This window comes from Thermobia domestica, chromosome 11, assembly GCF_964235325.1.
Source record: "Thermobia domestica chromosome 11, izTheDome1.hap1.1, whole genome shotgun sequence".
Lineage (NCBI taxonomy): Eukaryota > Metazoa > Arthropoda > Insecta > Zygentoma > Lepismatidae > Thermobia > Thermobia domestica.
In genome coordinates this window covers 253,845,788-253,872,792 of record NC_137464.1, presented here as the reverse complement: position 1 = coordinate 253,872,792, position 27,005 = coordinate 253,845,788, and the positions used below count along the sequence as shown (strand labels likewise).

General features: G+C 35.7%; 2 protein-coding genes across 11 annotated transcripts in view; one reads left to right on the top strand and one right to left on the bottom strand.

Annotated features, from left to right (window-relative positions):
- Positions 1-14,904, top strand: part of Myo10A (unconventional myosin 10A) — a 744,055-nt gene extending 729,151 nt beyond the window's left edge. For all 10 annotated transcript variants that reach the window (XM_081732073.1, XM_081732074.1, XM_081732068.1 and 7 more), the window contains 7 exons: positions 752-965; positions 2,638-2,819; positions 3,423-3,584; positions 4,193-4,348; positions 7,039-7,243; positions 9,830-9,963; positions 11,936-14,904. In XM_081732073.1, coding sequence (XP_081588199.1) covers positions 752-965; positions 2,638-2,819; positions 3,423-3,584; positions 4,193-4,348; positions 7,039-7,243; positions 9,830-9,963; positions 11,936-12,175 — 1,293 coding nt within the window. In that variant the 3' untranslated portion in view covers positions 12,176-14,904. The remainder of the gene's footprint in view (positions 1-751; positions 966-2,637; positions 2,820-3,422; positions 3,585-4,192; positions 4,349-7,038; positions 7,244-9,829; positions 9,964-11,935) is intronic.
- An 8,445-nt stretch (positions 14,905-23,349) lies between these two features.
- Positions 23,350-27,005, bottom strand: part of LOC145663808 (uncharacterized) — a 30,341-nt gene continuing 26,685 nt past the window's right edge. The window contains exon 3 of the mRNA XM_081729899.1: positions 23,350-25,347. Coding sequence (XP_081586025.1) covers positions 23,569-25,347 — 1,779 coding nt within the window. The 3' untranslated portion in view covers positions 23,350-23,568. The remainder of the gene's footprint in view (positions 25,348-27,005) is intronic.

Sequence of the window (27,005 nt, the reverse complement as noted above, 5' to 3'; positions counted from 1 at the left end):
CCAGGCTTATATAGCAAATTGCAATGTCTTATCTGTTTAGTACATTTTTAAAAGAGAAAATAATTATTTTTCGTTGCATTTGTAAAAGATGTGTATCGGGTAGAAGAAAAGGGTCGGTGTGCGAAATATATGGTAAATTAATATTTAGCCATTCTATTTTAAGATGAATACAACAATTCTTGCTGTTGTTGGATGAAATTGTCACAGTATTACCAAACAATTGCGCTTCATCCGTTTGCATTAATAGATTATCCCGAATCCTGCTCGAGCTTTGTCCGTTTACATTAATAAGTTACCCCTGGTCGGAGTTTTGCTTGGGCTTCATCCGTTTGCATTAATAAGTTACCCTGAATTCTGCTTGGATTTCGTTCGTTTACATTAATAAGCCATCCCGAGTCCCGCTAGGGCTTCGTCCGTTCGCATTAATAAGTTATCCCGAGTTTTGTTCGGACTTCGTCCGTTTACATTAATAAGTTATTCTGAGTTCTGCTCGGGTTTTGTCCGTTTGCCCGTTTGCATTAATAAATTACCCCGGGTCGCAGTCAGGCTTAGGATTGAAAGTATTAAATTATTGAATAAATTAAATTATTTCCAAAAATAAGGACTATCTATTTCATTTATCAATCATGAGCAGAAGCAGAAATCGCATTATGCACCCAGCAGGTATATATATATATAAGTGAGATGTATGTTAACTTTGTAAATTATTGTTATGTGAAGTGACTAACATGTGAACCTTCTCTGTTTCAAGCATTGTCATAAACATGAGACTCTCCGGGACGAGGTGTATTGTCAAATCATGAAACAGACGACCAACAATAAATCTCAGCAGCCAGACTCCTGTCAACGTGGATGGAGACTGTTCAGCATCATCGCAGCCTATTTTATTTGTTCTAACACTCTGAAGCCATACCTCTTCAAATACCTCGAGACAGCGGCCTACGACAAGAGGAGAGCCTATCACGGTAAATAGATCTAATGTTTAATAATGATTAATATATATATAATCCTCACCTGTTATAGAACACATATAATCACACTTAATCGTGTACTGTAAGCTATTTCTGGAACTTTTTGTCGATTTCTTCAATAACAGAAGATAATCATATGTGTGGACACAACACTTGACTATTATAATGTATCCTAGCAACGGTAATAAACTTTTACAAAAGTTGATAAAAGTGATATTCTTTGTTATGAATTTTTTAACATAAAGTTAATATTTCATTTATTTTACTTCGGCTTGTGTAAATATATTGCTCTCATGGCCAAAGAGGATTTTGTTGATTGATTATTTATTATTATATGCTGTTATGATTATAAATAAATAAATTGTCATTCATTACATGTTTTTAAATAAATATTTTATAATGGTCCATATCTTTGAAAGAATGGTATAATGTGAATGAAAATTGAAGAGCTCAATTCCAAAAGAGCGTAAGTCAAAAAAGTAAGTTTTTCAGGAGAAGATTTTTGTGTGTGTGTTTCTATCATTCCATTTCTGTAAAAGAAAAGTAATCTACCTAAAAGAAAATTGTAATTCCTGCTTTTCGTAGGGTAACGGTGAAATTATCATCTATAGCAAGAGTTTTATGATTGTTTTTAAGCATGAGTCAGAAAATAACTTCAGAGAATACTGTTGACTAAGGACATTTTGGAAAACAACGATCTTTTCTTTTGGTCACAACTAATTTGATTTATGGATTTTTTGCATAAAACCCTGTTCAATATACGGAGATGCTAAAATGGAATTTAATAGAACGAATATCTCAAAATTGACAAAATTTGACTTAGGCTCTTTTGGAATCCACCCCTTCAATTGATATCCTGAAATGTTCAAGACCATGTTTGCTCAAAACTAATGTCAATAATTATTTTTAGTATTAATTGTACATATTTGTTTACAATAATATGTTCGTTTCATGCTTAAATTTAACAGCAGTTGTGCATTGTGTAGTATGATAATAGAGTTTCTCCGGATATTGAACATAATATATTCGCCAAACATTAGGTTTGTATTTGTTTTAAATGAAACTCGTTCCCAAAGTTTTTCATACATTATTTTTCCAGCTTTCCTTTGTTTGATTTCCAGTAGAAGGATTTCAGTGATTAGGATTTCAGTCAAACTTTTGAATTCTTATTTCATAAATCTAATCCACATAGAAAAGATGATTTATACAAAAGAGAAACGAATCTGGCAAGAAATCCTTCAAAATATGATACTGTCCACACATGAACATTATTTTTGTAATGAATATATTTTGTGCTGGTTTGAAATAAACGTAATACAATTGTCAGTGGATATATTTAAATGGTGATTATTGAGGAGAAACTTATGCAAATCTAGTGTTAGCCTATGTAGAGAAAGGGCCTCAAGGTTGAACTCAAGAGGTGTTATTCTGACCAGTAATAACCGAAATTCCAGTATCCGAGTACATAATTTGACGTTATGTAGGAATAGGCATTGTCATTACCTAGGAGATAGCTATTACATCCTTTACTTTTACATAAAAACGACTGTAAGTACAATCTCTGATTTAACAATAACAACTGTTAGTAGTAAAAAGAAAAGTCATTATTCTTTAAAGGAATTGTTTAATTTATTATGTTTACAAATGTTGACATTTCTTGTTGTAGGAACGGCAATGGTGTGCTTACAAAATCTTCGAAAGACCTTCAAGTATGGAGGCCGAAAAAATGTGCCAAGTGTGGAAGAAATCACGGCTATCAGTGCTGGAAGAAATTCCAAGCGACAAATCTATCGTCTTCCAGGAGGAACTGAAAAAGTTATCAACACAAAATCTACCACTGTTGTTCAGGTAAAAAAATATCAATAGCTGACATTTATAATAACTTACATATTTAGAAATTTAGTGTATCTTTCGTATCGCCTTTAGTAGACTGAGATTAGAGATAAGTGAAGGAACAGGCTATAAAATTACGGAAGTTAGAATATAAAAAGATTAAATCAGGAATGAGCTCACCCGCGTGAACATTTTGGTTCAAATATCCGTATATACCTAATTAGAGAAGTAGAGGCCCATCGAGGGCATATGCAAATTATAATAAGTTGTACTTACATTGTTATCTTTAATAACACTCACACACATTGAAAGCGTTGCCAAATAATACCTAGGTTTCGAATCACAATGTTTCGTCGTTTCGTTGTGTCAGGTCAAATATCAATTCTTCGCCATATTGAATATATAATTGTCGTAATACTGTAGTTCTATAATCTTACATTTTTAAATTTGTAAAGTTCTTTTGAAGATCATTTCCAAAATTCAAATAATTTTTAGACATTTAATTCGTTAATGTGTTATTTACAAGTGTTATTATTAAGATAATATTGCATATAACCTATCAGTTTATTTATTCTTTCGAATCAAAAGCTCATGGTATGTATATATTTTCCGCCACAGGATATTATTGAAGAAATCTGTTCTGTGATCAATGTTCGCTCCCAGCATGAGATGGAAGAATTCTCCTTATACTGCATTGTAGAGGGAGACACCTTCACCATGCCTCTTGCAAGGGAAGAATACATTCTAGACGTCACCACGGAGCTCCAGAAGAATCAACAGGTATCAGTCATTAGATACATTCTCATTTGTCTTAAGATATGAAGGCTCCATATTTCTTGTAGGCGTAAAGGTTATCGCTGCTGTTCCCATTAGCTAGGTTGAATTTTAGTGAATAGTTATTTATTTATTTATTTAAGAACAATCAAAAAATATCAAGAATTGAGTAAATAACACAAATTGAGTCTATCAAATGCTGTTAAATGAACTATTCTCACTAAATTCGGGTCATTTCATGTAGAACAGAAAAGTGCATGTTCGATTCCATAATTGTTGTACACTCGAATTTTTCCACTATGTGAAAAATATTGACAATAATCATTAATTCATTTAACAGTATCTTGTAAGTATTAACGGTTTACGCTCCAAAATTGTAATATTCTAATATAATTCAAAATTATCTCGCTGTCCATTCATTGTGTTTGTTCTCACACACGTTTACATTCAATTATTAGGCCCGAAAGCCGAACTCGCAAGCTTGAACATCTGTGTTATTATATATGAAAACTTGACTCAGTACAACTATTAACAGATGAAAGAAACTTATCTGAAATTTCATAAGAATGTTAATAGTAAAAAATTGTTTCTAATTATGTATGATGTAATTCCAGGTGTTCTACTTGATCTTCTGCCGTTCCGTGTGGCACTACCCTCTCCGCTTGGACACACATTTGTACATAGAAGTGGTTTTCAATCAAATAGCTCCGGATTACTTAGAAGGACTACTGTTGGTTATGCCTGGAGAGCAGCTGGAACAAGATGTAGTGGTAAGGATTTAACCATTCAATTCCGTTTTCCTTTGTTTCTGATGGACATATATATATATATATATTGTATCATTCAATAGTTTCTTGCATTTATTTGGGCATTAATTGATATATCAAGTGTGATATATTTCTGTCAATGCTTCCGACATCATTGGTTTCCGATGGGTTTCAAAGAAATTAGCTACATATGCAACTTAAATGATTAAGTACTGCACTGACTTATGAAAGAGGGAAATACATCACACTAATGATGTTATAATGAAAGAGGGAATTGCGATTTTTCCATCGATGTTCAAGTGCGTTAATCCGCTGGTAAAAAAAAAAATATATATGTCAAACGTGAAGTTCCAAGAACTTGCTTGGAACTTTGTACTCTGGTTGGTAATGGTAGACTCAGATCTCATCTACTGTTATGAATTAAATGTGAAAGGCATCTGGATTTGTCCGGAAGAGATGAAGATTGTCTCCTGAAATGTTGAGCTTTTGATTAGGTGTCAAAAGTTTTGGCACCCATCTTGGCGGAAACCATTCTCATTCCCAGATGCTGGGTGATAATTCAGTCAAAGTTTCCAGTAGATAAGTCCACTGCCTCAGCAATCTGTCTTATGGTCATTCATCGATCATTCATAATAATTTCATGCACTTTGTCAATGTTCCTCTGGGTTAATGCTTCCACGGACCTTCCTGTTCCGTGTTATCTTTAATGGAGGTTCTCCCTCTGTTTAATTCGGCTGCCTATTTCTTCATTGTGGTATATGAAGGGGCACTATCATCTAAAGTAGCAACCATGTCGGCGTGGATCTTCTGCGGCTTTCAACCTTTCTTGTGAAGATATTCAATAACAGCTCTAGTCTTCGATTTCTCCATTTGGTCACACTTTGCTCACTCTTTTGTCTTTCTAAACCTGTGACAGAATAAATGTCAATATTAACACCAAAATTGATATGACATCATAAGAAGGTTCAATAAATACGGCCTAAAAGCATCACATGTCTAGTTCTAATATTTCTTGGTTAGGCTTAGAATTTATGTAACAACCCTCGTACTTCCTTTCTTCTTCTTCTTCTTCTTTTCATTTTTACTTGTTCACAATTATATCAGCTTAACGATTCATTGAATGTACCTCAGAGGAATGTATCTGACATTCTTATACTTTGCTAGGTTTCCCGAATGTATTGTACGTTTATTTATCATTATTAAATTCTTATTCATTATCATGTACGCAAATAAAATCTATGTTGAGTGTCTAACTGAAATTGCCTTATAATACAAACCACTTAAGGAGCGACCTTATCAATAAACTCAAAATGTACTCAACTTTCCTTTTCTGAATTATTGTAGGTATTTCTTTTGAATCATATTAAACGTCGAATTTTCGCTGAGAGAGTATCAGCTTTGTCAGACCTTATGCAAGGAAAGATATTTAGTAGAGATGGAATGTATGGAAATTAAATATTTACATCCTAATAAAAACATCTTGCGTCTCCACAGAATTCATATTTTACGTCTTTCTTCTTCAATGATTAGTAACGATGGTAAAGATTATTAGTGTTTCTTTTTATTTATTTTTGAGTAAATTTTAAATTCTATACGTCATATTCCCACTAAACACCTGTCGTTTCTTAAGTCGTGATATCGCTGATAACTGTCGACGAAAATTCGACGTTTAATATGATTTATTTGAACATCTATAATAACTAGGAAAAGAAACATGGGTATCAGTCTTTCTTCATTGCATCTACTCAAGTGAAATCTTAGTAGGAGTGGAGGAAACAACCGCTGTCTGTAAGTAAATTTAACCTTTTAGGGACAGTGTGGCATATAAACACAACCAATTGTTGCGTTGAGGGCATGTGTGGTATATAAACATCTGGATGGAGAGAACGGGTCTGATATATAAACACAGCTGGACTGAGGACAGGTGTGGTATATAAACGCATCTGGATGGAGAGGACGGATGTGGTGTATTAATATGTTTGGACTGAGAACGGGTGTGGTAGATAAATGTCTGGACAGAACGGGTGTGATATATATATAAACATATCTGGACTGAGGACGGGTGTGATATATAAACACATCTGGACGGAGAACGGGTATGGTATTTAAAACATCTGGATAGAGATGACAGGTATGGTTTATGAACCACATTTGCGTTTAATTTATGAAATAAGTCGTTCAATCTACAAGCATAAGCTTGGATGACATTTCTTTTTCGTTTCTGTGGAAAGATTGATAATCATCTCTAAATCCCTTAGAGATGGTGTGACTTGTAAATACACAACCAATTGCCCGATTGAGGATGAATACGGCGTTAAACACAAAATGAAGATTGAGAGGACATATGTTGTGAGAACCATATTTGCGTTTAATTTGCCAAATAAGTCATCCTATTGCAGTATAATAAAACTTCAGTTTGATTTTTTTTTTTTTTTTCGTTTCAAAAGAAAAGACATTCAAAATAGTCGTCCCTAAAGGGTTAAATAGTAAACATGTGCTGCTGGGACTGAGATTGACTCCGCTTCTCCGGACCAGCTAAACAGTTACTTTTTAGAATTTCAAGCAAATTTTCTTTTAATTCTTATTCACCCCATGTAAAAATAATGGGCAGTGTTAATTCTTATTTGCAGTGCCTTCTTCTGAACGAAATAAGAGTTTCCATCACAAGATCTGACTGTTTTTGTTCGTTTCAGTACGACATAGCGAAAATTGCTGCGTTACTCCATCGTGCTGCTGATATGGATCACATGCCAACAATGAAGGAGACAAAGTTCCTGTTACCGAAGCCAGCTCTTACCATTCGTGATATTAAACCCCCGCAGTGGGTTAACATGGTCCAAAGCAACTGGCGAGACGTTGAAAATCTGCAGCCAATCCAAGCCAAAGCTCAGGTGCTAGGTGAGTGTTATTTTATATTTAGTATAATACTGTATATTTAACTGGTACAGAGATAGTATCATTCTTTGAGAACTAACTTTGGAAGGACCAAGTTTATTTTGGAGATATAATTCTTATCTTATATAAGAGAACAAAGAATTCTAAACTACATATATGAAAATAAAAGTGACTATGTTTGTAGCTTAATAACTCTTGAACCACACAACCAATCTCGATCAAATTTTCAACATAAATGAGGTTCGGGCCTGGGATATGTTTTATATCATTTCATTTTGATGACGGAACTTAGGGGGAGGGGAGTGGGATATATTTAAAAATGATCGAAAGTGAACGATATTAGCGTCGAATCCAGGTTTCGGGGTCGCTGAAATGAACAATGACATTTCCGATATATATAAATGATCGAAAATACTGATATTGATGTCGAACCCATAGTTTTCGGGCTCGCTGAGATGAACAGTGACATTTCCGATGCCGTTTAAATCCAAATTCAACCCCTCAACTTGGGGGAGATATAAAAAGGAGTTGTGCATGTAAAGTTTTTATTTCAACCCAGCGAAGCGGTTAATCAACGCTAGTTTTCTGTAAAATAACAAAAATTCAACTTAAGCCTATAACCTAAGTACTTTTCAAAATTTCCGCTTTTACCTTTACTGTTTCTTGCTTTTAAGAGTAAATGTTTAGAATTTACTTAGTCAATTTAGTTGAACTGGCGTCGTTTTGAGCTCAGTGAACTGCATAAACGCAACTCTTGACTAAATCGCTTTCACCTTAAAAACTGAAAAATTTGAGCATGATTAAAAGTTGAAATATGTAAGTAATTGAAAGTTTATAACTGTGAAAAGTAAAGAAAAGAATCTTATTGGTTGTTAAAAGTAACCTCCTCTCATTTTCTGAAATATACAAGCCTTAAGTTCTAATTCATAATGCGTCTGATAAAGGCAATGAAGTATTGCCGAAATAGAAATTCAGATTAATATCAAGTGTTGATGTACTGCCGAAATAGTAACACAGATTAATAGTAAGTGTTGATGTACTGTCGAAATAGTTTACACAGATTAATAATAAATGTTGATGTTCTGCCGAAATAGTAACACAGATTAATAGTAAGTGTTGATGTTCTGCCAAAATAGTAACACAGGTTAATAGTAAGTGTTGATGTTCTGCCGAAATAGTAACACAGATTAATAGTAAGTGTTGATGTACTGCCGAAATAGTAACACAGATTAATAGTAAGTGTTGATGTTCTGCCGAAATAGTAACACAGGTTAATAGTAAGTGTTGATGTTCTGCCGAAATAGTAACACAGATTAATAGTAAGTGTTGATGTACTGCCGAAATAGTAACACAGATTAATAATAAATGTTGATGTACGGCAGAAATAGTAACACAGATTAATAGTAAGTGTTGATGTACTGCCGAAATAGTAACACAGATTAATAATAAATGTTGATGTACTGCCGAAATAGTAACTCAAATTAATAGTAAGTGTTGATGTACTGCCGAAATAGTAACAGATTAATGATAGGTAATGATGTACGGCCGAAATAGTAACACAGATTAATAATAAATGTTGATGTACTGCCGAAATAGTAACACAGATTAATAATAAGTATTTGCGTTTAACAAAATTTATGTTATTTAAGTCATAAGTAGTTCCAAGTTTAGAATAAGTAGTATTCTTGTTAGTCGTATTCCATTTACAACTTCTGTTTCTAATAATTCCGTCATCTTCATCAGAGCACTTACAAAGAATGGTTAAGAAATTTGAAGTATTGCAGATAGCTTCCTTATAGAAAAATACTACTTCCTTATTAAAACGTGGTGCTCATGATTTGTTTACTTGACATACCTATTGTTAAGTTTTAAGGAAGGTTTCAAAATACAGGGTGTTTCAAAACAACACCGACAACGTTTGGGAGGTAATTCCTGATACCAAGATAAGATAAAATGTACAGACTACCTGGGTGCGTATATCCATCATTTTGGAGTTATAGGCTGCCGAAAACATGAAACAATGAACTTTAAAGGCCCATAGCTCCAAAACTATGGGACCTAGCGTAGTCGGGTCAAGACTTCACTTAGGAAGTAATATGTGCGCTATCCAAAAATACATGTTTCAGAATCATGAGGTACTCATGCAATAATCTTTATAGAGGAAGTTTGGCTACGAGCATATAGTTTGAAGTGCGTGAGTACCGCAGGATTCTGAATCGTATATTTTTGGATAAGGCACATAGTAGTTCCTAAGTGAAGTCTTGAGCCGACTATGGTGGGACTCACCGTATTGGAGCTGCGGATCTTAAAATATTTTATGTGTGTGTGTGTGTTTTCTTCAGCCTATAACTCCGAAAGGAAGCATTTGTGCATCCAGGTTGGTCAGGAATCACCTCCCAAACGTTGTCGGTGTAGTTTTGAAACACACTATATGTCTTGAAGCTGGAATGGATTCCGGAACTTTTATTGTCAGCTGTAAGTGAAGCAGGTACATACCCTTCATTATTATAAAAGGTTTAAGAAACTGTTGTTGATTAAGACCAAACATTAACGTATAGTGTAATTGATTATATATTGTTTTCTTTGCAGATATTCTTCAAAAGTGGCCATTGTTTGGATCTAGCTTTTTCGCCGTGAAGCGTGTGTCTGATCCTAAGGAACGAGCAGACCATATTTTGGCTCTCAACAGGAACGGAGTACATTTCATTGATCTGGTCACTCACGTAAGTCATTAGGCATAGTTTACATAATAGTGTTAATTACAGTAAAATGTGTTAATTTGACCTCATCATTTTTCTATAAGAATACATCCTTGGAATTTTGCCTCAATTAAAACAACTTTTTTTCTTCTTATCTTTCTTTTTCTTTTTTTTTTAGAGAGAGAGATTTTTTGCTTTTTCCCTTTTTCTTTTTTAAAGAGAAAGAAAAAGGGAGAAAGAAGAAAAAATACATTTAAATATTTTTAGAATCTTTTGGCTTCTCCCTCTTTTATCTTCAAGAAAAAAGAAATAAGAATTTTTTCTCTTCTGTTTTTTTTTTTTTTTTTTTTGTTTTCTTTCATGAGAGAAAAAAAGAAAAGAAAAATATACAAAAGACTTCTCTCTTTTAAAAAAAAGAAAGAAAGAATCATTCTAGCAAGGACAACTTGTAAATTGTTTGATGTAAGCTTGAATTGCAAGTCTGCCAAGCTTGCATCCAGCTTGATTGGAAAGCGTTCAATAATGCCGCAAGCTGGATTCCAGTAACGAAGTTACATAGGACAACCTTGCATTCAGTGTTACGTTCAAGCTTGACGCAAGTGTTTTGCAAGTCAAGTCAATAGGCAATGAACGGCCAGCGATGATATGGCGCTCTGCGAAGGGTCTAAAGCATCGCTTGCAAGTACAACAAAAGGCAGATTGTATGAAAGCACACGTTGAACGTGGAAGCGTAGAAAGCCAAAAACCAACCACGCGCCAACTGGCCGAAAGCTTTCTTGCTACCAGGGAAAGCATAATAAAAGAAAGAGAGTATCTTTTTGTATGAAGAAGGAAGAAAAGAATGGGAAAGGAAGAAAAAAAAAGCTTCTTTGAAAGGAATCTCTCTATCTCTGTCTCTAAAAAAAATTAAAAAGAAACAAGTAAAAAAAGAAAGGGAAAGAAAAAGAAAAAACATGGAAAGAGAGAAAGAGAATGAGGGGAAAAGAGCCCGAGAAGGAAAAGAATGGAAAAGAAAGGAAACGGCCTTATCTTCCTTCTTTCTTTTTTTCTTTCTATAAAAGAACAAGAAAAAGGAAAGGTAGACAAATTCTTCTTCTTTCATTTCTCTGTCTTTCTTTCTTTTTCTCTCTTTCTCTCTCTCTCTCTCTCTCTCTCTCTCTGTCTCTCCTTGTTCCTATCTACTAATCTAGAGTTCACCTCTGTATGTCTTCGAAACTGAATATTCGACAGTGTACTTAAGGGCCTATCCGGTTGCAATGATGTGAACAGACTTTGGGGGAGATGCCTGAAATTCAGCTCAAATGTAGAAGAGATTATGTAGATTCTATTTTTCGAAAGCAAATTGTCCTAAAATAAATTTAACACAGTCAAGAAGCACGAAACATGAAGACTTTTGTCCTGATCACATGACATAGTCTGGTACTTATGGCAAACTGGATAGGCCATTTCTTCATTTCTTGGAAACAGTTCCCATAACACCTTGTGCTATTGAAAAGTTAAATCTTACTTCTATATGGGCTACAAATAGTTCAAATCCACTACTTTTAAAGCACAACCTCCCTACTTTTTAATCTTCAGATCTGGGCAACACTGGATTAAACATATTTTCGTGTGTTGTTTGTTCCACGATTGATCTACATTAGTTATTTCAAACTGGGTGATCTACAACGCTACAGTTTGCTGTTTCAATTCACACCAAACCGTAACCAGACCAAGGAGCAGACCAAAAATCTAACGTTGATAAAAGACAGGTGAACTTTTTTTTTTTTTTTTTTGATTGATTGAGTACTTATGGATTTATGACTACTTGTGTACTAGCAACACTTGTTTTATTCCATTCCCTACCTCATCCTTTCTCCTCCCTTGCTATCCATTTTCTCTCTGTCGTTTCTCCAATCATAAAAGCGTGCTACTACGTCATACATAAGACAGTTGTTGTCATTAACCATACTAGATGTACTAACAATCTAATTTATGTATTTTCTTTTTATTTTAGGAAACCCTGATCCATTATCCTTTCTCTGAAGTCATATCTACTCGTAAAGTCAAATCAGAGGATGGCACACTGTTCTTGGACATGAAGTGTGGCAATCTCATGCAACAACGCATCACAAGACTTCAGACTGACCAGGCCCATGAAATTTCACGTCTTATCCGTCAGTACATTACGATGGAGCAGAGACATCGAGGCATTACGCGAGGTGACAATCCAGGCGACGTCACACTATCTAGATAGGAGTTAACAGAAGCATTAAATAAAAGTGGCCACAATAATTGAAATAACACAAACATTGCATTTGTAGTGTTTTGAATATATAGTTTTTTTTTCTTTTTCGACACACTTCGCATTTGTGTGTATGAGTGTAATTCAAAGAAAGAAAAAAAAAATGAATTCTTAGTGGGAGAAACCACATAGAATTCAACCATGGAGTGAAGTGCAATTAGAGACTTAAGAAAGAAAACAAAAAAACAGTATTAACTGTGTTAAATGTTGCTCAAATTTGAGGAGTGATAATTCAGTCATTTGAACTGGCAACACTGCATTGAGGAATGACTGCAAACTCTGTCAGCTATTCCGAGACTCGCTTCGTTAGCGATTCAGAATAGTTTCATCACAAGACAGATGTTGTGTTTTCGTGTGATAATATATAAAATGGTGAAATAAATGCATATAAATATGGTTGTCACTAGATGTTACTCTTGAAAACATTTTATAGTTATTTTATTGCAAGTCGCCGAAACAACATTATGTAAAGGGTAAAATAATGAACATAAAAAGTTACTATTTACAGTACTTATAAAACATTAGAAATTAATACCCTTTAGTTATATATTTTTTAAAAATATGAAATTTGTACCAACTTATTACAAGGTATTTAACGCATTGAGCTGTGAAGAATTTTCAAACTCATTACTTAATATTTATGTAAATAAAATATCACAGCATTTGTTTATATTACTGTTTATTGTAAAAGAATGCAAAGATAATAAAAAAAGACTGTAGGAATACCTTAGGAATAGAGACGAATTTACATGAATGTTGTACATATTTCAGTAAGAACGCTTGTCATTGGTTTTATATATAGAAGTCCGTGATCCTACAGTTTTTATTTTATGTTTTCAAATGCAATTTTATATATATATAAAACAAACTAAATTCAGTACTCAACTTTTGTGTATATAAGTACCAACATATTCAGAATCTTAACTTCTGCTCAATATTATAATTATTATGTGTTATATAACATAATGGTGCCTTGACTTTTTTTTTAAAAGAAAACCAATTGACTGATGTCTTATATATACATAATGTAAATACATAAATAATTTCTTCAAGCACTTGTAAATCGTAAAAAAGGCAACAAGAGTGGCGTTTTAGTGGTTTAGGGCTTATATTTTTTTAAAACAAAGGGGTTCATTTCTTTGTTTCAATGCAGTGTTTTTAGAATTCTGCAAACAGATACATGTGTTCTACAGATATCTACATATATTTCCCTATAAAATCTACTCTGTATATGTATTGCTCTCAATATTTGTATAATTAACATACCGGTACCAATTTTTGTGTGTATACATTGTAATCCTGAAAATTTATTAATTATTTTACTTTTTTTAAAATTGTATTTTACCAGATATCTGAGCTAGCATTGTCTAGCACTCACAATGTTCACTCAAATAAGTTTTTAACTTTTGTTTAACTACACGTTTGACATTTTATTTAAGCTTTTCATCCCCCACAACACCTTACACGGTTGTTTTGTTCATGAGATGGGAACAAAATCTAGTGAATAAAATTATAAAAAGAAACATATTTAGAGCCGTGCCGTGGTAAATTAGCGCCCCCATGCATATGACTGAGGTCGACAGATCAGCCGCAAAGCGCCACCATGGTTGGCGCAAAGCATAATAAAATTTTTAAAAATAAACCCTGCTTTTTCTTGATTTTCAGCACTTTTTTTTATTACTTTTCTCCTTCCATTTTATATATGTGCATATGCATTTGTCCCGAATTTTGCGCCCCCTTACTTTGGCGCCCGGCACGGCACTGCATATATTTAACACTAGACATAAACAAAGACAATAATAGTTATTTTTACCTCTATATACATAGAGCTGGATTCAATATATATATATATAAACTTATCATCATAAAGTGCCCTTCTACATGTTAGTATTCCGTTTATAACAACAATGAGTAGGACACCTTGTAGATATAAAAATACGTATGTATATGCATAGAACCAAAGGGTTGTTTTGAAAGATTTATCTGTTACAGAAAGCTCTTGAATCCAGTTCTGTGTATATATATATATTAAAAAAAGAATTATTTAATATTTCTCTGTCCCTGCAAAAATAATTATAGCGCTTCTTCTGTACATTGTTAGATTATAAAACGAGGATTTTGTAGATTTTTCTGCCAAAAATATTGTGTCTGTATGTTTTGTATTCATTTTTTAAATGATTGTTTATGCTGTTGACAATGGAAAATTAATACTATTTTCTTTGTAACTGTGATTATATATATATATATTATAAATACATTTCCATAACAGCCAGGTATTATTTGACATTTTGACATCAAAAAATATGTTGTATAACAATTGCAATCGTTTTTAAGTGTATACATCGTAAAAATCTATTTTCATTTTATTTTTAAATTAATATCTGTTTTTTAACGTTACAGATTGAAAAAGAAATGTATCTGTTGTGTTTTAAAGCCGTGTATTTTTCTACATACTTTGCTATATAGATAAACACGGAAAAAAATAAATTACTCGAAATATGTACGTATGTTGTGTAATGTTTGTGTCATGTATATGTGTTCCTTGTCAATAGGTATGTATTCATATATACAGTATATTATATATATATATATAAATATGAACTGGTTCTGTAACATCTGTATCGATGTAGAAGAATCTAATTGTTCACTTCTGTAAGAAAAATAAACTTTGAAATTTATTATCTTTTAGTTTTCTTTGGCAGATAAAATAGTTTCTTTTAAATCTGATTCAATATGCTTCAGATTAGAAATTGTAGGTTCCTACAAGAAGGGCATTGTAACAAAAGAAATACTGATCAATGCTTCAACACACATTGTATTTTAAACTATAATGTGTTAAAGTTTCGAATATCTACCATATCCTTCATCAGACAATATATACAGGGGTTGGACCAAAAAAAAAAAAAATTAAAACGTTTGCAAAAATGTGAAAATCATACCTAGTATGGTGTAGGACCTCCTTTTGCGTCCAAAACAGCTTGAATCCCTCTCCAAAAAATACTCCAATTCCTTAAGGGATGCTGGTGGAGGGTAATGAGATCGAACACGCCTTTCTGACTCAGACCACAATGGCTCAATGATGTTCAGATCTGGTGATTGTTGGACCCAGGTGAGGTGGGATAGCTCCTGGTAATGCTCCTCAAACCATGATTTCACCGTTTTTACAGCGTGACAGGGTGCCAAATCATCTTGGTAGATGCCATCATCATCAGGGAACAATATTTGGGCCATGGGTAGAACCTGGTCCCCCAAAATGGCATCATACGCCTTAGCATTCATCATTCCATGCAGGGCTATGATGGGACCTGCGGAAAACCACGATATCACTGCCCATACTGTAATAGAACCACCCCCATGCTTTACAGTTGGGAGCAGACAGTTTGTATCATAGGCCTGCGACGGTGTTCTCCATACGTAAACACGACCGGTTGTTGGAAACAAGGTGAAGGTCGATTCATCGGACCACATTACGTGTTTCCACTGCTCATGAGTCCATGCCTTGTGGTCCTTGCACCACTGGATACGCCTCTTCGCATTTACTGCTGAGACCAGAGGTTTGGCGATAGCGGGCCTGCCATGAATTTTCATTTTATGAAGTTCCCGTCGCACTGTTTTCGATGAAACCGGGTTCTGTAGGCCGGAATTGAGTTCAGACGTAATTTTCATTGCAGTGGTCTTCTTTTTAGCTGCTACAATCCGTTTTAATGCCCTCCGGTCCCTATCTGACAGGATTGTCTTTCGACCACTGTTGTGCTTTGCAGACGTCGTTTGCCCATGAATTGTGTATGCCCTCGTGACATTGGACACAGTGCCTTTCGATACCCCCACAATATTCGCCACTGTTGCCAATGAAGCTCCAACTAGATGGGCACCAACGATCATGCCTCTTTGGAAGTCTGTCAGGTCGCCCATTTTACCGCACCACTTTCACACCACGACACTCACAGGTGAACAGGTTACTCCTGACGGAAGAGGAAGGTCCACATGAAACATTATTAAAAAAAAAAAAAAAAAAAAAAAAAATCGGCAACCGCAACACGCGTTGTATAGTGAAGGGCCAAACTTACGTGTCCTGTATGAAGTGTTTTTAATTTTTTTTTTTTTGTGAAACCCCTGTATATATATATATAGTCATCCTTATGGAAGTCTAAATTCTATTGCCTGAAGCCTTCCCAGGTAAATGCTGTAGGTCCCACTGTCCGTTTTCCAACCAATCACGTGCCGGCATTTTTGGTCCTTATAAAGACCTTTTCCAATTTCATCTTCCTGTCTATGCTATCCACAATTCTCTGCCACAGTTCATTAATAGGTAAGCCCCCGTCCAGTTCATCAGCTTATCTCTTCCTACCTTCTTTAAAATACAGCGTGTCTTGAAGATTTGGTCTATTTCTTTTGTTACAATATACAATCAATAATGTTATTAAAGAAGGGGGTGTGGGTGTCATGACACAAGGGGAGTGGAAGATCAAAACCATTTAGAAACTTTAAAAGCAGTAGGTATTGATTTAGGGGAAGAAAACTGGGGCTCATAACGTAGTCCTGTAACCCAGTTGGCATCGAAAAAATCAAAATCTTCCAGGTTAATGTCCTACGATCATGCTCTTTAGGCTAAGGGAGAAAAGTGATTTAGGCAAGTGAATGATGTTGAAAGAACTGATGGAATGATAATGTGGAAGGAAACGAAGTGCCCCAAGAAAGCACACAAACATGATGTTGTCCACCAAAAACTTACTTGGCCGGGGATCAAATTAGGGACCCTACGCACAGAGATCAGTACTCTACCACAGTCACCGTGTCCCCAACTCTCTTGGAGACGAGATAGTGTGATGCAGGGGCGGATCCAGGACCGACTTCTGGGGGGGGGGCGGTGAGTTGTCATACTGCTACTTTTAAGGGCTCCAAAATTTGGGATGGGTTTTATATATATACAGTATATATATATATAAAATAAGAAAGTTTCCTCTTCTGGCGGGGGCAATCGCCCCCTTCTCCTGGATCCGCTCCTGGTGTGATGGGGAATGGCTCATATTGTGAGGATTGATCTTGATGGTCTATGTAGCCGCAAACTATGCCAGATCCAAATGGTCTATGTAGCCGCTAATTATACCAGATTCAAATGCTCTATGTAGTCGCTAATTATACAAGATTCAAATGGTCTATGTAACCGCTCACTATACCAGATTCAAATGGTCCATGTAGCCGCTAACTGCCATGCCAGATTCAAATGATCTATGTAGCCTCTAACTATATTAGATTCAAATGATCTATGTAGCCGCTAACTATACTAGATTCAAATGATCTATGTAGCCGCTAACTATATTAGATTCAAATGATCTATGTAGCCGCTAACTATACTAGATTCAAATGATCTATGTAGCCGCTAACTATATTAGATTCAAATGATCTATGTAGCCACTAACTATACTAGATTCAAATGCTCTATGTAGCCGTTAACTATACCAGATTCAAATGGCCTATGTAGTCGCTATCTATACTAGACTCAAACTCCGATCGTAGTTTGGAGCGTACGTAAATAGTGGATTCCTTCATGTTGCATAAGGATAGAAAACACAAGAACTCAAACGTCAGGAGAATTTAGAGTGAAGTGACATGGGTAGAGTGGGCATTATGCACAGGGCCGGCGAGAGGGGAGGGCAGGAGGGGCCAGAGCCCTGGGGCCCGGGGCCCCAAAGGGGGCCCGGCGGCCGAGGATAAACAATTACTAAATGTTGTATATTCTTACTCAGTTCGCTTCCAATCATTGCGCTCTTTGGGTAACAATTTTTGTGTATTGTGGTTTTGCAAAGAAATGACAGGTGACCAGATCCAAGAACAAGCAGCTGCACTAGTCCAGCGATATCTAAAAGATTTAGGAGATGATCTTTCTGATGAACTACCTAGCCTGAAATTGATATATTTGGCCAATTTTGGTTAGTTAACGCTTTCACCATGGGATCTCCTACATAACATCAAAACTTTGAATCTAGAAACTTTATTTCTAAATCTGACAGTGGCCCTTCGTATATTCGCCACAATCCCTGCTACCGTTGCTAGTGCAGAGCGCTTTTTCTCTCTGTTAAATCGAGTAAAAAAGTTTTACACTCTACAATGTATCAAAACAGATTATCAAGCTTAGGCTTGTTGGCAGTGGAGACAGAACTTGTCAAGTGTACCAACCTGGATGCTATCATTGATGAATTCGCCCTGAAAAACAGCCAGAAAGGGAATTTTGTTGTAACTATACGTAGAAAAGGATACATTGTAGCTGTAACAGTTGTCTGGTAGTAATACATAAAATAAATTTCTCCTACAGACAATTACTATTAATATCACATTATTAATCACACTATAGTTAATTTGAGCAATATTTCATTGAAATAACTAAATTAGGCCTACTGCCTCATGCCTCTAGTTAAGGAAGACTAACTGCATAGCTTACTTCTATATAATTATTTATATCAACAATTTGTGCAAAGATATTCATAGTACAGGGTAGGTTGGATGATTGAGAACATTTACTTTCTCAACTTTCATTAACTATTTAATACGTTCTTTTTGTATTTCCTTCACAAATTAGTTTGTTTTGAGGATTTGATTGAGCATTGGGAGAGAACTTTTGCTATTACAAATAGATAAGTTACTTTTTTCTGTATTTTGATACCATTGTATTAAATAGGCCTATATTATTTGGTCTAGGAATTAATTCGTGCGGTTGGTACGCACACATTGAAGCTGTAGTACAAACACAAAATACATAAATACCTTAAGAAAAATATTGTCCATCGCTAGCCACCACTTTCGCCCATCTGTCAGGCAATGTACGGATTCCGTGGCGAAAGAAGTCCTCATCCTTGGAAGCGATCCAGTCAGAGACCCACGTTTCGATATCTTCTGAAGAAGTAAACCGCTGTCCAATCAAATCGTTGTTCATGCAATCGAACAAGTAGTAGTCCGAAGGAGCAACGTCTGGTGAATACGGCGGTTGGGGTAAAACTTTCCATCCGACATTTTCTAAATAGGTTTTGACCGGTTTTGCGACATATGGGCGAGCGTTATCATGTTGAACAATAAGTTTATCATGTCTGTTCTCCCATTCTGGTCGTGTTCTGGCCAGAGCTTGCTTCAAACGCATTAATTGTCGTCGATAACGTTCTCCATTCATAGTTTCACCCGGTTGCAGCAGCTCATAGTACACCACACCTTTCATATCCCACCATATGCACAGCATAACCTTTGGACAGTGAATATCTCATTTTGGTTGAGATGGACCTGGTTCACCTGGTTTCACCCAGGCCTTTCTTCGTTTAGGGTTCTCGTAATGGATCCACTTCTCATCACCCGTAATAATTCGATGCAGAAACCCCTTTCTGCTCTGTCGTTGAAGCAGCAATTCGCAAATGGTTTTTCGTCTTTCAACGTCTCTGTCTTTCAATTCATGTGGAACCCAATGTGACATCTTTTGAATCATTCCCATGGCTTTCAAGCGTTTGGAGACTGTTGTTTGATCAACGCCTAATGCTGCTGCAAGTTGTTCCTGCGTTTGACACGAATCCTGCTCGAGCAATGCTGTCAATTCTTCGTCTTGAAATTTTTTTGGCTGTCCAGCTCGCTCTTGGTCTGCCAAGCCGAAATCACCACTTCTAAACCGTGCAAACCACTTCTGACACGTTCGCTCAGCTAGAGCATGGTCACCATACACTTCCACCAAAATACGATGACTTTCAGTCGCACTTTTCTGCATGTTAAAGTAATGCAGCAGGACACCCCGCAAAAACACTTTATCAGGCACAAATTGCGCCATGTTCACTTAACTACAAACTGGTATTGTTGACGCTTTAATCCACTGCCCTATACTACGAACGATACGCGATGACAGGGGTTTGCAACACATGTGTGGATATACGGAACTGTGGGACGCTCCGTTCGTTGCGCCATCTCTTGTCCAACCGCACGAATTAATTCCTAGACCAAATATTATTATTATTATTATTATTATTATTATTATTATTATTATTATTATTATTATTATTATTATTATTATTATAGTTTTGAAGCCTTCAAAAATCTTAGAACCAACAAGTATAGGGTCTAAATAAAATCATAAATAGAGAATTAATGAGGGCTTTTTTTTTTCAGCAAACAGTGAACATAGGCTAGGTTCAGAGTTCTTATTAATCACTTATTTGGAGATATAGCAATACTGTTTAACATGTAAATTAAATGCAATAATGGTCTAATAAATAGTTCAAAATAAGCCTTAATGTTCATTATTGTTTACCTCCGTCCAAAGTGTTAAGTACGTAAAAAGTCATAAGGGAACATGTAAGGGGCCCGGGATTGCTCAGCCCCGGGGCCCGCGACCGCTCTCGCCGGCCCTGATTATGCAAACAACCAAACAAATCCCTTTTTATATATTATCAAAAAATAAATATATTTTAACCAAAAGATATATATATATATATCTTTAGCACCTATCTCATTTTTAGAAAGGAGCCGGGGTGGCTCAGTGGTAGAGCGTTCACCTCTGGTGCTTGCTATCCCGGTTCGATCCCAGCCCACGCCAAGTGAACTTTGTGGTGGACAAACACCGTGTGCGTGGGTTTCCTCGTGGTCCTCCCGTTTCCTCCCACTTTCTTCATTTCATTCATTACTCATCATCACCGTCTCCTTTAGCCTAACCGGCATAACCGTGGGACGTAAAACTCAAAGATTTCATTTTTTTTTCTTTTCATTTTAAAAAATCGTATTCCCAAAATCATAGGTAGGGCGATTTTCTGTTTCGGACTTAAAATGAGAGTTTCAAGCGTTATTTAAAAAAAATACTATATTCCAAAATTTGACGAATGTTATTCTCTGCCGATATTTCAAAATCTTCTCAAATTCTTTCTTCACAAAATCTGACGATTGTAACGACAAACGACTATAAATGGTTGTCCCTCTACATTTTTGGCTTAGAAAAGCACTTGATCACTATAAGAGGAAATGTGGGTATCATATTTAATCCACTTTTATAATTTGTAAAATAATCTTCCAGCAAGGATAGCTTCAGAATATTTATTTATTATTAATCATTTCGACTTGAGTACAAAAGTACAGATGTTTGCAAAGAGAATGACTAGCCAGAATTCTTTGAACAAAGATCGCTGTTTGAAGTCACCATGGAAAGACAGAAGGGCGTAACTAACTTCCAGGTCAGGTAAAAATGTCATAGTTTCTTAATGCAAGAAATGATAAAATTTAACAATTTCGTTAGATTATGATAAATTTAAAGGAGTAAATTCTTACAAATTAAATAGTCTAATTTATCTTAGTCTGGTACCTGAAAAATATGAATAAGTAACTTTAAGATCTAAAAGAAAGTGTCCTCGAGTATTTACGGTTACCAGATTGGAATATTATCTTCCAATGGCATCGTGGACTAATATGACTTAACTTCAAAGTACTGTTATAATGGTCTCCCAGGCTGCCACCAAGTATTCTTTGGTTCTTCTCTTTGAGAGGTGAAAATAGTTGATCTAACATGAATGCAGAAGCATGAGGAAGAAATTATGAAACCAGAGACGTCTTTTTGTGTGTCAAGCGATGAGAGAAAGCTGTATTGACAAGAAAACAGAGCGAATAACATATGGTAAATAAATCCTTCAACTTGAAGTATGACTTGTATCAGAAAGAGAGATTTTTGAGCTATTTTTTTTTATTATTATTATTATTTGGGACATACGATATTTGAGAATAAATACACTATATATTACATGTACAATGAAAATTTTATTTTCTGTTCCTTTTCTATTAGCGATTACTGAAATCTGTGCCTGTTAAAAGTCATTGATTTTCATTGATGCGACAGCTGTCTGATTGCTCTTCGACTCCGTAATTTTTACCATCTTTTTAACCGATTTAAAAAAAAAAAAAAAAGTTTCTCAGTTCAATCTATTTATATATTATACATATATGATGAGGGTATGTTCACTCATAATTTCGACATAGTCCACGAATTCACCGAATTTGATTATGCTATTTATTTATTTATTTTTTAACCATTCTTTCCCGCTGGTCCCATATAAAGGGCCTATTCGGTTCGCCATAAGGACTAGACTGTGTCACGTGATCAGGTCGAAAGTCACGTTGCGTGCTAAATCGAGTTTGGAGATTCCAAATCAAAATGTGAGATATTTCAAGCATATAACCTCCGTGTGGGATGCTTTGGGTAATTCGAAGATATATATATGCTTTATTATTATTATTTTATTGATTTTATTCAAACAATGTGACTTTTGACAATATTCTAACCATATTTACCTTACATACTATACATCGTTTATAAGTTCTTCATTATGTCTTTGCAATAAACTATCAACTAGCCATCTCCCTCTTTTGATTTTTGAGATATGTGGACGAGTTCATTTTTTCACTGATTTTCCATTGACTTTAATGTTCATATTTCGTTTTTTTTTTTTTTTTTTTTTTTTTTTTTTTTTTTTTTTTTTTTTACTATGCTCCATCCACTTTAGGACAGTTTCTTTTTTGAATGTAGAATCTACATAGTTTCTTCTATATTTAAGCTGATTTTCAGACATCTCCCTCTTTTGATTTTTGAGGTAACTTGAGGAGTAATGTGTTTTCCATTGATTTTCCATTGACATTAATGTTAATGTTTCGTGCGTTTTTGACTATGTTTCGTTCATTTTAGGACAACTTGCTTTCGGAATATAGAATCTACATAATCTCTTCTACATTTGAGCTGAATTTCAGACTTCTCCCCCAAAGTCTATTCACATCATTGCAACCAGATAGGCTCTTTCTGTAGAATCTTACGGTAATCTTTGGAGCTAGGTGATGAAATACCTCAATAAATGCTGAGTTGAAGTCTGTTAGAGTTTTTGTTGAAAAAAGAAAATGTATTTGTTACAAATCTTACTCCTAATGACAAATGAGAATTGGACTTGAGTTAAGCAAATTTCAATAATGAAACGCAGACAGAACCATAACCAATTGATTCAATTGTTTCTATACCAACAATGCTACCTAAGAAAGTGGCTAACACTCTTTAAGACTGCATGTGCTTTCGTGAAAACACACCTTGAGACTGATATCTTGAAATAAGAACACATAATACTTATTTTTATCATTTTAATGGTTGATCTTATTTTCGAAGAGGAATACATTTGTTTAAAGAACCATAGTAAATCATAGCAAAGGTATATGAAAATTTGCACTTTACGTTACATTCAATACAATAAGATATCAAAATGACAGATGGGAATGAATATATTCTTAAAATGTGCAGATGAATATTGTATCTTAAGACTTAAGAGATTTTATAGAATTATAGATTATCATGATTCTTAAGTTAGTGGTCTATGTCCTGACAAACAAAATTGTTTCCGAACTATTGCCCTCTGTAGGAGTTCGGGCGTAACTCCGTGTCTGTTACAACTTGATGAAGATGGCTCTGATTGTCGTCTTTGTTCAGCATGATTATCTGGTAAAAATACTTCACCTGGTGACCAAAGTTCACTAGCACTACAACGGTTACTACCGTTAGATGCTCCACAAGTTGATCCCCTTTCTGTATCAGTGTGAGTTTGTGATGCTGCAGACGGTTGTGTTACTCTAAAATGGCAGCAGTGCTGGCAATGACTTAGTTCCGAAATCTCTCCTTCGGAATGTGATCGTGTTGTGCTCCAGTGTTCATCAATTTCTGTTACTTCTCCCAGACGAACACGTTTCTCACTTGCTGATGATACGTTAGGCCATTGTTGTGCTGTATGTAGAACGTATCCAGGATCTGAAGGAGTTAGTACTTTGCTGGTTGTTCCTTTCTCTATGTGTCCATATGATTCATCTTTAGGAATATGCATTGTGTGATAAGAGCCGTTAGTATCACTTTTAGGCACCGGCTTGTGCACTGGTTCTTCACAAATATCGTCAATGTATACCAGTTTGATTTGTTCAGGCTTTTGCCTTATAAAACTTTGGTTCACTGCAACTTGTTTCAGAATTGGTTTTGTGTTCAATGTAGATGCTTGTTGTAACATTGGTTGATCATTTGTGTCATAAGCGTGTGTTCTCATCCGGATATCTTCCGTCCATTGCTTTTGAAGATGAGTTTTTGGTTGAATTTTCTCGTATTCATTTTCAATTTTAATGTTATGATGGTAACGTTCTGTATATCTCACTGGAGGTCTGTCGTACCATTCTTGAGGTGTTGAACTACGTTCCTGTGAAAATGACATGTTATCTATACCTTCGGTTGATATCTTTTTAATAGCTCCAGTACCTGGTAATTCAGTATGCTGTATCCTGAACGGTTGAGTTGAATCCTCGGTTTGGGTACTTTTCTTCAATAAACCTGTATGTTCAGAGTCTATTACAGAAGAATGTATAGTAACTCGACGTGCTGGTTCTTGTTGTCGATTAATTGTATCCTTGTGAGGAAATTGAGCACTGAATGATCGTCCTCGTGGGGATTGTAAATCTTGTTGAGTTTGTTGCTTTTGTTGAGTTTGCTGAGAGGCTGTTGCACTAGATTGATTTAAATAACTTATTCCTACTTGATTCTCAGATTTTTTCGTAAATTTAGAACGTTCGTCATTAGAAAGAACCATATTTTGTGCTGTAAGTCCACGGTGATGTGGCAGCTCTATTTCTTCCACATTTTGAGCTGGACTTCTTATGGAAATACCATTTTCCGTTATTTTGGCTGCTTCTGAAGACGGTGACACCGTTTGAACTTCTTGAGTTATTTGTACGTTATGTGTCTCAGTTTGGTTTTGTTGTTCTAAAGCAGACCGACGGTGATTATTATCAGTTTGACTGCGTTGCTGCTGTGGTATTTCGTCTGCGTCTTGTTCGAAATGAATAGGCGTTAGAGATCCGTAGATTACATCTGGTGTGTGCACTTCCGTTTGAATTGACCTGTGACCTCGTCGTATTCTTGCTCTTTTCCTTCGCGAACTGGACAGAAGAAAATCGAACAAAAATACAAGACCCGTCACAAGTGCCAAAACTCCAAGAATGGCTGCGTTGTCAACCAACTCATGAGGGACATATTCCAATGCGGCGAAAACTATGCTTCCCGAGATTATGAACATGATTGCTCCAAGAACGACGAAGAAGCTCTCCTGAAACGAAACCATATAATTATAACTTAGCACAATATCTTTAGTTTAATCAGACGTGAATTCAAATAAGCAATACAGAATTTATCACAAGACATTATAATCTACAGAATGTTTCAGTGGTTTTGTCTTTCAGAGAGTTTAAATTACCAAGACACAAGGCTTTGGGATTCAGAAAACCCTCATGTGTTCAATGAGTCATCACTTCATCAGCAATAGGTTGATGTGTAGTTAGAAACTTCCGCTCAGAAAATCACTTAAATCATTTCCTTTCAAAGGCTGTGAACGTTTATGTGTACAGGGACATTTGCACAACCTTCTTGGAATAAAATAAGTTTCCAGCAGGATGGCGTTACACACCATACCTGCGATGAGTCTAGGCATAGGTCAGGAACTTCTTTGTGAGTCTGGCGGACACAAGAAAACAAATGCTCATCAGATAGGAACTAAACTGTGTCGTAACTCAATGTCCCCCTGTAATCAATATTGATGAAGGTATGTCGAGGTGTATTAGAAAACATGATGTAAAGGTGCAAATATAATGGAAACCAAGAAGTTCTGTCTTTTTTTTCACCACCACCTTCGAACATCGGTATGTCACCTAAGACGTACTCAAAAATAGTCCCCATCAGCATCGACGACTTTCTGCCAAAGTTCTGGAAGGTCATGGATTCCATCGCGGTAGAACTTGGTGGACCATGAAGCGAAGAAAGTATTACATCTCTACTAGGGATTTTACATCTCTACTAGGGATCTGAATCGACATCCTCTAAGTTGATTGTCCAAGGAATGGAACAGGTGATAATCGGATGATGCAATGTCCAGTTAGTATGGCGGATGAAATAGTGTTTTCTATCCAAGGCGTAGAATGATGTTCCGGGTCATCCTAGCCACATGGGGTTAGCATTGTCATGTAACAAGAGGACCCCTTTGCGATTCAGAACTGCTGACTCCAGAGTATCGAGTTTTTCTTGAACATGGTTCAACTGCTGACAGTACACAGTTGTATTGATGCTCTGAACAGCTGGTAGCAGTTCCCGATGCACGATGCAGAGAGTAGTTCACCAATCACACAGGAGGGCATTCTTCTGGTGCAGCGCTGGTTTTGGCTATTTTGGAACCGGTTCATAGGATGCTAACCAATGATAACGGTGTCTTGGAGCTTCGTACAGAACCCACACCTCATCACATGTCAACACCCTGTCCAGAAGTGGCTCATTCCTCAGACGAGACAGCAAAGAAACACAGGTGTCTGTTCGCATTGCCTTCTGGTCCGGAGTTAAATCATGTGGAACACATTGACTCAACTTGTAGTGCTTCCCAAGTTGATGGCGATTGCGCCGAATGGTTTCTCCACTCACACAGAATTGTAGTCAAAGTTTCTCACATGCCTGTCCACTGTTCGCCTCAATTGCTGCTTGAAGATTTTCACTTTGTACACTCATGTCCAAAATTATTGTCGCATGTCTATAAATATGTTTTTGTAGGAATATAATTTGATAACAATTCGCCCGGTATTTCTTATAATATTAGTATGTGTATAATCGGCTAAGACGTGTGTATGACAAATTTCATGTCAAAAAAGCAGTAAATAAGAACAATAAAACTTTCTTGCCCATTTAGCAACATTTTGTTTTACTCACTCTAATTTTGGTATTTAT